The sequence below is a fragment of the Capricornis sumatraensis genome, chromosome 2 (assembly GCF_032405125.1).
Source record: "Capricornis sumatraensis isolate serow.1 chromosome 2, serow.2, whole genome shotgun sequence".
NCBI classification, from domain to species: Eukaryota; Metazoa; Chordata; class Mammalia; order Artiodactyla; family Bovidae; genus Capricornis; species Capricornis sumatraensis.
Window position 1 is genome coordinate 115,492,477 of NC_091070.1, and position 13,541 is coordinate 115,506,017.

Sequence of the window (13,541 nt, forward strand, 5' to 3'; positions counted from 1 at the left end):
ATACACAGGGAGAGAAAGGGTATGACGCTGGTTTGCAGGGAACCCAGATGCCAGGCAGGATGCAGGATGCTGGTTCTCTGGCTGAGGAGGCAAAGACTGCCTCCTAGCGTGGTGCCTGGCAGTTTCAGATGGGGGCTGAGCTGCTCCCTTCCTCTGCCTGCGTCAGCTGTCTTCAGTCTCCAGAAGAGAGAGGGCCTCACCCAGAGGCCCTTTGGTGGCCACCAGAACCAGGTTTCTTGGAGAGAGTTCGGGACTGAAGATGGGTAGGAGCTCAGCGTGGAAGCCTGTGAGAAAGGCAGGACTACTCAGGAGAGAAATGAAACAAACTCGTAGCCACTTCCTGCCTGACCTCTAGGCATAGCTCCTCTCCGCACAGGAGAGGCCCAAGGGGATCTAAGGAAACCCCGCTTTCTACCAGGAACATGAGTGCCCGAGACGCTGACTTGGGAAGAGGCAAGCCTCAGCACGTTGGAGGGATGCTGGCTTAAGATGCACCTCAGGGATGTTTCACCTATCCTATGGTGACAGGCATCCAGGTTCAGCAGGAATTTGCATTAACAGGCCCTCCCAACCCCCGTCTGATGCTGAAACAGCTATTGGTCCTAGAATCACCATGGTGATGGGCCAAGTCCCAGCAGGTGTAGGGGCAGGGACCTGAAGGAGACCCCTAGAGCTCTAGCCCCTCTAGCCCCGGGTCCCTGGTGCGGGCCCCCTTACCCTGCTCCTGAAGGTAGAGCAGCCGGTCCAGTAGAATCAGAGTCTCCACCAGTGGGGCCAGCAGCAGGGCCAGGCTGAAGAAGGCCACCACACGGTTCTCCTGGGCCTGGTGAGCTTGAAGGGCAGCCACGTTCAGTGGCAGGTGGGGGTCCAGCCCCACCCGCTGTAGCCCCCGCTGCACGTATCTGTTGGGTCAGTCATAGACAGCACTCAGCTTAGAAAGTCACTCCATTCAAACTGTTTCTAATTCAATTCCAGCTCTGCTTTTCTACCTTAAGGTGTATTTAAATATACATGTTTATTTATTTGGCTGTTCTGGGTCTTGGTTGTGGCATGTGGGATCTAGTTTCCTGACCAGGGATTGAACCTGGGATCCCTGCGGGAGTGCCACTGGAACACCAAAGGAGTCCCTTAAGACGCATTTTTATTTAAAGAGTTTTCTGGCTGTGATCTGTCCATTCAATAGCAAATCAATCCAAAAATTTATTTTTAGATAAACCTGTCCAATTATTTGGGCTTCCCAGGTGGCGCTAATGGTAAAGAACCCACCTGCCAATGCAGGAGACTAAGAGATGTGGGATTCGATCCCTGGGTCGGGAAGATCCCCTGGAGGATGGCATGGCAACCCACTCCAGTATTCTTGCCTGGAGAATCCCATGGACGGGAGCCTGGTGGGCTATAGTCCATAGCATTGCAAAAAGTCAGACATGAGGCGACTTAGCACGCACACATCTCCAATTACTTAGCCGTATTTTATCATTTCAAAAATTTGATAAGAGTGACAACTGCCTTTTAAAGACAATCTGAAGCTGTCTCAGAACTCAGTCACTACCCCCTCCCCCAACCCAGCACATCTAGATTTTCTTTAGGACATGCTAACAAGTGAGGGTGGGAGGGGAATCATACCCCCAGTAGGTGATGCCCCCCATCTCACCACCACCCCCTCCCCATCCCCCAGCCTCACTCTTCAATCTTGAGCTCGTGGACCCTGGGAATCCCCTGCACGCCTGGCCGCCGGAGCTCAGGCTGGGCACACCGGATGACAGTCTCCAGTGCCGCGCGGTAGCAGTGGGTTCGGAGGCTGGGGCCTGCTTTCTGTAGCCGCTCAGCATACTCCTCCAGGGCATGGCAGGCCCCCTCCCGAAGCCTGTAGGGCAGTTCATAGCCGGGCAGCCCAGCCACCCACTGACTCAGTGGGTAGCCACCAGGGTCACTCAACTTCATGTAGCAGCAGCCCACTGAAGCCAGGGCCACCACCTCAGGGCAGCAGGAGAAGTGCCTCAGCAAGGCCACACTCAGGTCCCCACAGGCGTGGAGGCCCGTCAGCAGCAGGCGGGCCCCGCTCTGAGGGGAGGTCTCCAGCGGAAGCAGGAGCTCCTCACACAGGGTCGTGGGGTCCACCCACCTAACCACGTGGTGTGGGGGGTGGCGAGGGCCAGTCTGGACCACCTGTGGAGGTAGGACAGAACAAAGGCAGATGAGAGGCCTGTTTCCTGTCCATACGCCACCTCAGGCCACAGGAAGGGATCTGTCCTGAGCTCCTTCCCAAGGAGGAAGGTGGGAGAGCAGCTGGGGCAGAGAAATGGGATAGATTCTGCGTCGGTCATTACTAACTGCAAATGTTTTCATCTCTGAGTACCAGCTGCCTCATTTGTAATGAGGCTGATATCTGATTGGCCACTTTGTACAGGTGGCTGTGAGAAGGATGTATCGGTGTAGAAAGCACTTTTTAACTAGAAAGTGCCTTTAAGGTGAGGCTTTGGTGAAGGAGGTAGCAGAAACAGGGACACACCACCTCGAGCTGAGACACTTAAAAGAGAGAATTCAGCCTTGGTGCCTAGTTTCAGCCAAGTCAATCCTGGCCTCATGGTCCTGGCTGCAGGAAGGGCTGGTCTACCTTTGGGTTCCTCTTCTCCTCTTTCTCCAGAGTCTGTAGGAGCTCCTGGTCTAGGCGCTGGGCTCTCTCCACCAGTCTCTGATCCCCTTCAATGCTCTTTACCATCAGCCCCAGCCCCAGGGACATGAAGCGGGAGAGATGGCCCTGGAGTCAAGAGAAGGGGGTTAAAGACAGTCCTGTTCAGGGTCCCCTACATCGTCCCCATCCCTATCTATGGTTTGGACACTTGGGTACCAGGCCCCCCCAGAGGCTTAAATTCTGCCCAGCTTACTTCCTGCGCTCCTTATTACCTGCACCTCTGGGCACGTGGCCTGACAACCCCCCTTCTAGTTGTTCTATCCCCATGACCAAAAAAACACAAAAAACAAAAGCAAAAAAAAAAAAAAAAAAGCAGACTATTATGGGTCTGGCTCACCTGGCCTGAGCCTACATCCACAACCTGGGTGCAGCCTGTGAGGTCACTCAGCTTCTTCACCAGCTGAAAGCAGAGGGAACAAACGCCCCTGGCCATTGGTTGTTGGCACCCAGGGCAAACACTGATAAGGAGAGCAGGGACCAGCTGAGGATGGCAGAGGAAGACGGGTAGGGGGTGCCATGGGAGAGACAAGAGACATGGGAACCAAAACAGGGTGTGCTGACCCCAGGCTCAGGCTACTGTCTCTGCTCCTCTCAGGACAGTGATTCAGTCCCCACAGAACAAGAGCCCTGGGTGATGCCATCAGCAGATTGTGAAGATTATCAGAACAAGAATAAGACAGTGATTCAACTATAGCTGCCACCAACCCAACAAAAGGATGAAGATAGGATTATAGTACACATGCCAAGAAAGGGACCTTCCAGGGCCTCTGGTCCTATAGGTGATAAAAGGTGCCCAAACCTTTGTAACCCATAGGCTTAAGGAGTCCCCAAGGCCCCCAGATACTACCTGAACCCCAGCCATCTCACCTCTCCCAGCCTCCGAATCTCATGCTGCTTCTTGGGCCTGACATGTTTCCGGAATGGAGCTGTCAGTCGGGAACTCTGGCTGGGATTCTCCAGGAACTCTGAGGGGGTCTGAAACCCAGGCGTCCGGGTAAAGGCCAGGGCATAGGCTGTGGACTTCAGGGCCAGCAGGGTGAGTGGCCACACCGACCTGTACCTGAGATAGCCCGCCCAGGCCCCCAGTGAATAGTCCCATTGCATCCTGAGTGTGCCAGCCTACAACCCAGGAAGCCCTCGTGAGACTGAGCGATGGCTCCCTGCAGGGCTCAGCTCCGAGTCCCCCGGCACAGGGTCCCTCTTGCCCATACCTGGCCACTTCCCCTTCTCTGGGCATCCCCAGCAGCAGCGTGGCCAGCTGTGGCGGGTTCAGTCCATCCAGGGCTTCCTGCCAGGAGCAAGGGAGTGTGCCCCACAGGTTGTCGGTGAAAAATTCCTGGAGGGGAAAGGGAGAAGCAGTCAACAGGCTACTTCCCCTCCCATTCTTCCCTACCCACACAACACACGGCCACCAGCTGCAACTAGCAGGAACCTCTCCTCATCGGAGTTACTTCTCTGAAGTCCGCTCTAGCCTTCCCCTCCTTCCTGAGCCCAAACTGCAATCTGGACACACTTCTTTTAGCAGTGTCCCCTTTATTTATATGTGTGTCTGCCACTCAACTGAACAGAAGGGTGTGTGTGGTTGCTTTGCACTTGCCTCCTTAACACAGCAGTGACTAACACACACTATCAGTATGTTACCATCTAGTAACCTACTGTTACATGTGCCAGACACCACAGATGCCAGACATTATATATGCTAAAATGTTGGTTTTTATTTTTGGTCATCACATGTGACATGTGGGATCCTAGTTCCCTGACCAGGGGCTGAACCTGGGCTCTCTGCAGTGAAACCGCCAAGTCCTAACCACTGGACCACCAGGGATTCCCCGCCAGAATGTATTTTTATTCATTTATTTGTTCAACACCAATTCTGGAGCTTTGCTTAGGCATCAAGTTCTATCCTAAGCACAGCGGATACAAGCAACAAAACAGACAGACAAGATCCCTGCTCTTGCAGAGTTTACACTTAAAGAAATTATTTCAAGTAACATCAAGTGCCACATAGACAATAAAACACTAATGAGACAGTAACATAATGGAGAGTTTGAGTGTACTCTTAGACAGAGTAATACAGCACATGTGAAACACTGCATGCTTTGGTTGCCCAGAGGCAGGGGTGGGGGTAAATAAAATAGGAGGGTCAAAAAGTACAAACCTCCAGTTACAATGTAAATGTCATGGAGATGTATAGTATGGTGACTGTTGTAAATACTACTATATTGTATGTCTGAAAGTTGCTGAGAGTAGATCTTAAAAGTTCTCATCATAAGAAAAAAATTACTACAGCGATGGGATATTAACTGATGCAAGAGATGGTTAGATAGCATCACTGATTCAGTGGACATGAATTTGAACAAACTCTGGGAGATAGTGGTGGACAGGGAAGCCTGATGTGCTGCAGTCCATGGGGTCACACAGAGTCAGACACAACTCAGCCACTGAACAACAATTATTTCATAATATCTACAAATAGGAATCATTATGTTACACACCTAAAACTAAAATGTTACATGTCAGTTCTATCTCCCCTTTTAAAAATTCAGGTAGCAGTAACCACAGAATACTTTAACATGCCAGATACTGTCTGAAACATTTTATATATGTTAATGCATTTCATTAATCTGTCCAGGTCAAGAAGCTAGTAAGTAGTATAGCTGGAATCTGAAACCAATTCAACCCTAGAGTTTTGCTGTCAACCACCCTACTCAATTGCCTTTCTGTTGAGAAAAAAAAACATTCCAGGAAGATCAGTAAGTGCAAAGGCCCTGATCAAGCCAGTGTAGATGTAGTATAGTGAATGTGGGAGAGAATGAAATGTGATCAGGTTTTAAAGGGAGCTTGTAGGGTTCTATCGGTAATGGTAACTACCATTACCTATAATTAGGATCCAGGCAAGAATACTGGAGTGGGTTGCCATTTCCTACTCCAGGGGATCTTGTCAACCTAGGAATTGAACCCGCAACTCTTGGGCCTCCTGCTTTGGCAGACGAATTCTTTACCACTAGCGCCACCTGGGAAATCCCAGAGTACCTAGGAAGCAAGAAATGTCACGATCAGATTTACATTTTTAGAAGAACAGTCTGCCTGTTTTGTGAAGAAATGGGAATGGAAGGGAGGAAGCAAATACAGAAATCAGTTAGGAAGCAGTCCAGAAGAGAGATGATGTTGGCTTGGCCTAGGGTGGTAGCAGTGTCAATGGAGACACATGGGTGAATTTGATATCTATTCTGGAGGTTGAATCAACAGACTTGTTGAAAAGAGCTGAATCAAGGATGGCTTCTGGGTTTGGGAATTGAATAATTCAGTGGATGCTGGTGGCATTTATACATCATCTCATTTATTCTTCACAATGATCCTTCAAAATGGGATCCATTTTACTGATGAGGATCTGGGGCTAGGAGGAATTTTTATGCCTAATGTTAACACGATAGGGAAGGCGGGACTCTAGTCCGACTCAGTCGACTTCAGAGTTGGAATTGTCCATTACACGGCAAAACCAGGAACTTATTCAAAACCTGAATGAACGATCATGTGTGTTCTTGAAAACACCTCACATGTTCCTGGGAAAGTTCAACATTGCCGCAGCAGCATGGCTCAAATGTCCATGCGCTTTATTACTGGACGCGAGAATTAGAAAAACAACCTAGATGCTAGAAATATTAATATTTAGGTCATCAGGAAAAAAAAAAGAATCGGGGTTTTTGCCCTAGCTTTAACCCTTTCTTGTACAGACAAAAAACTGAAAAAAACCTATTAGAAAAAAAGATCAGACGCTAACTCTCCAGATTCTCCCCTAGTCGTGGCTAGTAGCCAATCACACAAGCAGGAGCACCCCACCCACATCCCTATGGCCTCACGATGATGTAGGCGTCCAGGATGGAACGGTAGAGCGTCACGACCCGGGTGAGGTTCACCGCTAGCTGTCTCCTCTCTTCGTGAGAGAGGCGCCGGGCGGAGACCCCGGGCATTCCGGGGCCCAGACGGTGGCGCGGGAAGCGAGAAAGCAACGAGGAGAGGACCAGGGTGAGAACCACGCGGGTCTGGGACCCGGGCTGGGCTCAGCACTTCAGGTGGTCTCAGAAGAAAAAGTGTTCGGAATCTGGTGCCCGATGCTGCCTTTCCGGGATTCCAGGCTCGGGACGCAGACTTCAGGCGCACCCCTGACGTCACAGGTCGCGACGCCCCACAGCGCCAAGGTGTCTACGTCTGAGACTACTGGGGGTGGGGGGGGCCAGCGCAGTGACGCCACAAAGGCGTCGCGCAGTGCGCTGCTCACGAATAGGGGCGGGCCAAGTCCGAGGTCCCGCCTCCAGATCCCGCCCCTTCCCGTACACTTCTCTCCTCTCCGGAAGTGAGGCCGCGGGTTGTCCCGCGCGTTTCAGTTCCCGTTTGTCGCGGCTTCCCCACACCTTCGAGTTGTACCTCCACGGGGCTAGAGGGGCCGGGGAGCGCCTCCCGCCCCCGCCCCCACCCACACCGCCCCCGCCGCCGCCGCCGCTGCCGCTGCCCACACACTCCGAATCCCTGGCCTCGCTCCCGGAGGCAGGGGCCGTGCGGGTACGCGGGCGCCGGCCTCCAGCGCGTCCCAACCCGCGGGCCTGCCGGCCTGGGCATCGCCGACGCGCGCCAACTTCCGCATCCGGCTCTTGGCGCTTCCGGTCTTAGCGGACCCATCTAGGAGGTAGGTGAGAGAGCGTGCGAGGTTGGCTCCGCCGCGTGCATGGCACCTGTTCCTTAGACTCGGTTCCTTCCCCTACCAATGTGTGTTGTCAAAGGTCCTTTCGTGGCACAAAGACTTGAGTGAGATGCATGTGGAGATTTCCCCCACCTGGAAACGAGGGAGATGAGTGCCTGAATTTGTATCTCCACTCGTGAGACCCGCGTGAGGATGCTAGGGTAATGCAGAGATCAGCTTTGCAAAACCTGTCACTGCCTTTGAGCATACCTAGACGTTCCCTCCATGGGTAGATGATAGAGTTCACCTATTCTGGCGTTGTAGATCGCTGTTTCAGCTAGTTGGCCCTGCGACCCCCTAAGTTTACAAATGTGACTGAGATCTAGAGAGGAGACCTGGCCTTCCTAATACCATACAGCTGGTGAATTGTGGAGCTTTCTAGAATCCAGGCTTCCTGGTTCAGAATGAAGTTCTCCTTCCATCATATCACATTATTTGAGAGGTTACTCTGATGTCTTTCCCCTCTCTTAAGTCCTGCAAAGATGGGTCTTATTGATTCCCAAGCCTATGGGCTCCGTTATCAGGATCGTTTTCTTCCCTAGGGTATGCTGCAAACCTCCAAATGCTGGTCTGTGGGATTCAGCAGATGAGTCTTCTATCTTCCTCTCATCTGTAAGCTGTTCTTCCCAACTGTTCTCTCACCATCCAGTGTCATCATGTCTACCTTACTCCTCAATCTGGATTTTGGCGAGCCTCCCCCCAAAAAGGCATTAGAGGGAAATGCCAAGCACCGAAAATTTGTCAAGAAGCGGCGACTCTTGGAACGGAAAGGCTTCCTCAATAAGAAGAAGCAGCCCCCTAGCAAGGTGCCTAAGCTGCACTCAGAACCTTCAAAGAAAGGGGAAACTCCCAGGGTAGATGGCACTTGGAAGGCCACTCCCCTTCCAAAGAAGACAACAGCTGCCTCCAGCAGTGGGTCAGAGCAGTCCCTGGACAAGAAAGCTGCAGTGCCTTGGCTGACTCCTGCCCCTTCACAGAAGGCTGGTTCTGTTGTGGCTAAAGTAGATTTGCTGGGGGAGTTCCAGAGCGCCCTACCAAAGATTAAGAGCCACCCAACTCGCCCCCAGAAGAAGGGCTCCCAGAAGAATCCTCCACCCAAGAATGGCCCACAGAACTCCACCCAAACACATTCAGAGAATAAATACTCTGGGGCATCCCAGAAGATACCGGGGAAGATGGTGGCAATTGACTGTGAGATGGTGGGTACTGGACCCAAGGGGCATGTCAGTTCCTTGGCTCGATGTAGCATTGTCAGCTACAACGGAGATGTGCTTTATGATGAGTACATCCTGCCCCCTTGCCACATTGTGGACTACCGGACCAGATGGAGTGGTATCCGGAAGCAGCACATGGTGAATGCTACGCCCTTCAAGATTGCTCGGAACCAGGTAAGAGGCGTGAGGGATGGTGGTAGCAGCGAAGCAGATAGGGTGAAGTCCAAATCATTTTTCAGCAAAGGATATCACTCTGGGAAGGCACCAAAGGATTGTGGAGGGAGGGTTGGAGTGGATGGAGTAGCAGATAGAGAAGGCTTTTCTTTGGGGATGAAGAGTGGTAAGAACCTGGAAACTTAAAAATAGCTGGTGTAATAAACTGTATTAGATCTGTTTTAGATCCCAAGTGGAATCCTCATCTGGATAATTGGGACTCTGCTAGAAAAACAGCAACCCATGATGGACAGAGTAGCAGGCGTGAATGCCAGGGGGAAAGGGTTCAATTTGAGAATACCTTGTAAAGGTGGGTCTAGGGTTGAGAACAGAGAGGTGGAGGGCGCTTCCCAAGCAAGAAGTGGTCTGTGGCAGTGTGGAAAGTTGGTGGATAACTGGAACAGGCAGCCTGCAATGAAGGGGGTAAAAGACACAGGGCTGATATGCTGGGGTTCTCATCTCATTCACTGAGCAATCCTAGCCACTGTAAGCTCTATGCTGAAAACTGGAGGCACGCTGAATGAACAGGAAAGGAAGATGAGCTGGTAGAGGAGAAGGGGAAAGGAGCTGCTGGTCTTGGAAGGCCTCCAGAGGGCACCCTTGGTCCACTTTGTAATTTCAGCTCTACATTCTTTGTCTTGTCTAGACACACTGTTCCAGTAATCTCTCATATGCCAGAGCAGTCATTTGGAGGAATTTCATCAGAGGTAGAACAGCTAGATTTTAGAAAGAACATGAAGAGTTGAAGAACATCCTGTGCACCCTCAGGGGCATAGCTGAGCAAAGGCTTGGGAGAGTCAGAAGATCGGGTGGGTCTGAAACAGCACATCCACTTAGCTTTAATGAAAGCTGTGTGTTGAAATTAATGCAAAGTAAAGGTGTTAGTGGTCAGCAAACTGTAGGGGCAACTAAATACCAAGTTGATTAGACTATATCTGGTTTTCATCATAAAAATCAGTGCCCAAGCTGGGGTATGAGACCAAGGTACATTCAGATGAGTCTGTACCCTTCCAAAGGGTCCCATTGGGAGGCCAGGCATTGATTCCAGGCCTGTTAACTCTTTCGCAGTCTGTTTGGAACTCCATTTTGGTAATGGCCCTCCGAGTTCATGGCATATTCTTTATCGTCCTCATTGGAAGTGAGTCTTTATCTTTTTTTAGGGGGTGGGGCATACCTCGAGGCTTGTGAGATCTTTGTTCTGTAACCGGGGATCAAACCTGGTCCCCCTGGCAGTGAGAGTGCTGAGTCCTAACCACTGGACTGCCAATTCTTAATTCCCAATTTTTAATTTTTTATAGCTTGTAGGCCCTTTGAGAGTCTGATGAAAGCCATAGATTCCCTCCCAAAAAACAAACACAGAAACATATGCATATCAACTTGCATATAATTTGGGGCTTCCATTACCTCCCTGGAGCCCATCTTTACAGTATTTGTCCCAGCTTGTATCTAAGGCCGACGTAACAATTATCATGGTTAAAGAACTTCAAGTATCAAGCCAGGACTGAACTAGGTAATTGCATGAACATCACATTGAGGTAGAAATTAATGTGACAATAAGGAACCACTAGCTAGGTATGTCCAAACGGTTACACCATGAAAAATGCCTACCTTTACCTCGGGGAGAGGAGATGGATTTCAGGTGAAAGAAAACTTGGGGGAGAAGGCATTTCAAAGATGAGGCAAGTGAGCAAGTGGTGAAAAGAGCCTAGAAGGACTTAGAGCCGTGTTGGGCTTTTAGAATGCAGAGGCTGCATCTGTGGATCGTGCTCCTCTCCACCTCCTCTTCCGTGTCTGTTTCAGATCTTGAAGATTCTCACAGGGAAGATAGTGGTGGGGCATGCCATCCACAACGACTTCAAAGCCCTTCAGTACGTTCATCCCAAGTCCCTCACCCGAGACACCTCTCATATCCCCCTCCTCAACCGTAAGGCTGACTGCCCAGAGAATGCCACCATGTCTCTGAAGAGTCTCACCAAGAAGCTGTTAAACCGGGACATCCAGGTAGCGTCTCCCCAAAAGCTGCCAGACCTCTGGCTTGGACGGGAAAGGCCGGCTGCTGCCTCTCTCCAGGCTCTGACACTCAGATTCCTCTGATTGCAGAGAGATCCAGGGGGAGGTGCTCTGATGGGAAGAGCTTTGGGCAGAGAGGCCCCCCTCTACTTAGGCAAAGCAGTTCTTGTTTCCTACCTCCCAGAGTGTTCCACAGGGTACTTGGAAAAGGAAAAGAGCCTAAAAGTGGGACTAAAACCCCAAGTAAGAAAAGAGAGAAGCAGGTAGTTGTGGTGGCCTAAATGACCATAAAGTGGCTTCAGGGGCCTCTTACATATTTCATATGTTTGGCAGTCGAAGAGGGGGTGGTCTGCCTGTCATGAGGGTATAGACACATGTCATACATTAGTTAAAGAACTGGGGAAGATGGAAGACTCAGAAGGTCTGTCTGTGATCTGGTCTGTTCTGCTTCTGCAGAAGAATGTAGAACAATATGGTGTGTACTTGTTGCCACAGAAAGGACTGAGGCAGACCATAGTGTAAGAGTTGAACCCCTGAAAGCAGATGATGAGTGGGGCCCCACCAGAGGTCTGCCTTTGCAGCCAGCTAACTGCACAGCAGCAGCATCGTTGAGGTTGGAGAGCACCAGTTGGGAAGGGAGGAAACGGTCTCTTGTAGCCTCACGCTCTTTTCTTCCTCCCTTGTTCAGGCTGGGAAAAGTGGACATTCCTCAGTGGAAGATGCTCAGGCCACCATGGAGCTGTACAAGTTGGTTGAAGTTGAATGGGAACAGCACCTGGCCCAGAATCCCCCTAAAGACTAGTGCCAGCGGGGACACTGGCGATGTAGGCAGGCGGAAGCGGCACCACACCCAGGACGGGGCAGTGGGCCACGGACCGCTCCACCAGCTCCACGCCTTTGGAAGCTAGGGGGTTTGGGGAGAGGGAGGCCACACCCCAGACTTAACATCCATTGAGGTCCACTTCAGGTGTTGTGTGTCCGGTTAACTGTTACTTGGAAGGAGGACGCCTCCATGTCAGAACCCACCCCTAGGCCGTTTACCTCTTAAATGGTGCTAACCGTGTGTCCCAAGGTGCTTTGCTTCTGGGAAAGTCTTTTGACTTTCAAAGGGCACGGCAAACCGGGAAATGTCTTTTCCCAAACTGCCTTATCACTAGGGTGGCTATGTGTCCCATCATGCCTTTCCTTTCAAGCAATTAACAGCACCCTCTTTCACTCTCAGATGATAACTTGTACGATCACAACGCGTCTCTCAGACTCTGCTTTCTGCTCAGAGTCTACATCTGGTTTGTGTTGGGATATCACCTGTTCTTTCCGCCTTGAATTCCAGAGAAGCCATTCCTGGTGAGGTTTAGTTCTCCTTAGGGTTATGGGCAGGACAGGTAAGAGAGTGACTTGGAAATCAATTTTTCTGATTTAGGAAAGCAGTCTCCTAAAGTAATAGAGAATTTATTTAATTTAAACCCCACTTGCTAGGTTAAAGAAGAATTTTTAAATGTTTCAATGAGTTTTAGTCTTTTACTTTGCTAAACCAAGCCTCTGAAAATGCAAATTATTCCCTTGATAAATTTTTTATAAAGGAAAAACAATTGTGTGGTGTTTTCCTTAAACTTCACATTAAATAGCTTTGTCACAGATTCCTTAGCGCTGTAATTCTGTTAGGGGGGCTAGAGTCTCTGTGGATGACGCTGAATGGACCCTGGTTTGCTGGAAGTCATCAAGAAGCGCTGACGAAGCCTTTGTCTGTGGCCCGTGTGCTCTGTTGCCTTCTCGCCCCACCACAAATCAACAAGCACACCAAAAATGACACTTGAAGCTGCGCGAACACCCTCACACAGGGTATGTGACCTGGAGAGTGACTCAGAGTGGGCGTGTGGGAGGGATGGAGCGGGAGAGAGGGGGTGCTCAGTGACGCCAGCCTGGTTGCTCCTGCCAGCTCTTCCTTGGTGGTACACACCCTGATGTTGGGAACGTGAGTCACAGGTCTGACCTTGTGGCTGGAATCACTGTCTGCACTCTGTCTTGAGAGAATGCAGACTCCGTGTATACACCGAGACTTGTGCCCTCTCGAGTGGCTATTTTGGCTCCAGAGGCCAGAGTCACAGTTGTGGCTGCCTATAGAAGGGAATTTGCTGCAGCCAAATGAGACCTCGGACATGGTCTTGCTGCGGTGTCCTGCACTACGGCATCTGCTTGAACAGGCAGCTGTTGAGCTCTGAGCAAGTTGGTTCTTGTTGAACCCAACATAAGCAATGTCCAGGACACTTCACAAAGAAGCGCTAGGTGTTCTTACACACCTCTAAGTGGGAATAATGTAGGAAGGCCACACCAAAAACTGGGGTTACAAGTCTTAATTGAAATGAATGTGAGTCTTATTTGCATTACTATCAGGAAACTAGAAGCTAAGTGGAAAATTCTCCTTTGAGTTCAGGTTTTAGGGTACCTGGCTTAGTAATTTATTTTACGAAGTACACTGTTGATTTACAATATTGTTTCTGATGTACAACAAAGTGACTCAGTTATATGTAACAATCATATAGTTTTTTCCATGTTATTTTCCATTGTGATTTATCATATGAAGTTGAATATAGTTCCCTATGCTCCACAGTAGGACCTTGTTCACTCTGCATCTAATGGTTTACAGCTGTTAACCCCGCACTCCCGATCCATCCCT

General features: G+C 50.4%; 2 protein-coding genes across 3 annotated transcripts; one reads left to right on the forward strand and one right to left on the reverse strand.

Annotated features, from left to right (window-relative positions):
- Nucleotides 1-31: 31 nt before the first annotated feature.
- METTL25B (methyltransferase like 25B) lies at nucleotides 32-6,824 on the reverse strand. Of its 2 annotated transcripts, XM_068965309.1 has the most exons (8): nucleotides 6,553-6,824; nucleotides 3,904-4,028; nucleotides 3,560-3,752; nucleotides 3,030-3,092; nucleotides 2,615-2,758; nucleotides 1,682-2,166; nucleotides 718-902; nucleotides 32-284 (listed from the first exon to the last, which is right to left on the reverse strand). In XM_068965309.1, exons 1-8 carry the CDS (start codon nucleotides 6,661-6,663, stop codon nucleotides 163-165), a joined length of 1,428 nt encoding a protein of 475 aa, XP_068821410.1. In that variant the 5' UTR covers nucleotides 6,664-6,824; the 3' UTR covers nucleotides 32-162. The 2 variants fall into 2 exon arrangements, with proteins under 2 accessions (XP_068821410.1, XP_068821411.1); XM_068965310.1 differs by lacking the exon at nucleotides 3,030-3,092.
- A 1,153-nt stretch (nucleotides 6,825-7,977) lies between these two features.
- Nucleotides 7,978-12,398, forward strand: ISG20L2 (interferon stimulated exonuclease gene 20 like 2). The gene is made up of 3 exons (XM_068965661.1): nucleotides 7,978-8,818; nucleotides 10,658-10,858; nucleotides 11,556-12,398. The coding sequence occupies exons 1-3, from the start codon at nucleotides 8,087-8,089 to the stop codon at nucleotides 11,667-11,669; spliced, it is 1,047 nt and encodes a 348-aa protein (XP_068821762.1). The 5' UTR covers nucleotides 7,978-8,086; the 3' UTR covers nucleotides 11,670-12,398.
- Nucleotides 12,399-13,541: the final 1,143 nt, after the last annotated feature.

What these genes read in the sequence shown, in the direction of transcription:
- METTL25B (XM_068965309.1), bottom strand. Translation starts at nt 6,663, where the DNA reads ATGCCCGGGGTCTCCGCCCGGCGCCTCTCTCACGAAGAGAGGAGACAG. An exon ending in AGAGAAGGGGAAGTGGCCAG is followed by an intron (nt 3,753 to 3,903) that starts GTATGGGCAAGA and finishes GGGCTATCTCAG; the next exon opens with GTACAGGTCGGTGTGGCCAC. An exon ending in TGGATGTAGGCTCAGGCCAG is followed by an intron (nt 2,759 to 3,029) that starts GTGAGCCAGACC and finishes TCTTGACTCCAG; the next exon opens with GGCCATCTCTCCCGCTTCAT.
- ISG20L2 (XM_068965661.1), top strand. Translation starts at nt 8,087, where the DNA reads ATGTCTACCTTACTCCTCAATCTGGATTTTGGCGAGCCTCCCCCCAAA. An exon ending in TCAAGATTGCTCGGAACCAG is followed by an intron (nt 8,819 to 10,657) that starts GTAAGAGGCGTG and finishes TGTCTGTTTCAG; the next exon opens with ATCTTGAAGATTCTCACAGG. An exon ending in TGTTAAACCGGGACATCCAG is followed by an intron (nt 10,859 to 11,555) that starts GTAGCGTCTCCC and finishes TCCCTTGTTCAG; the next exon opens with GCTGGGAAAAGTGGACATTC.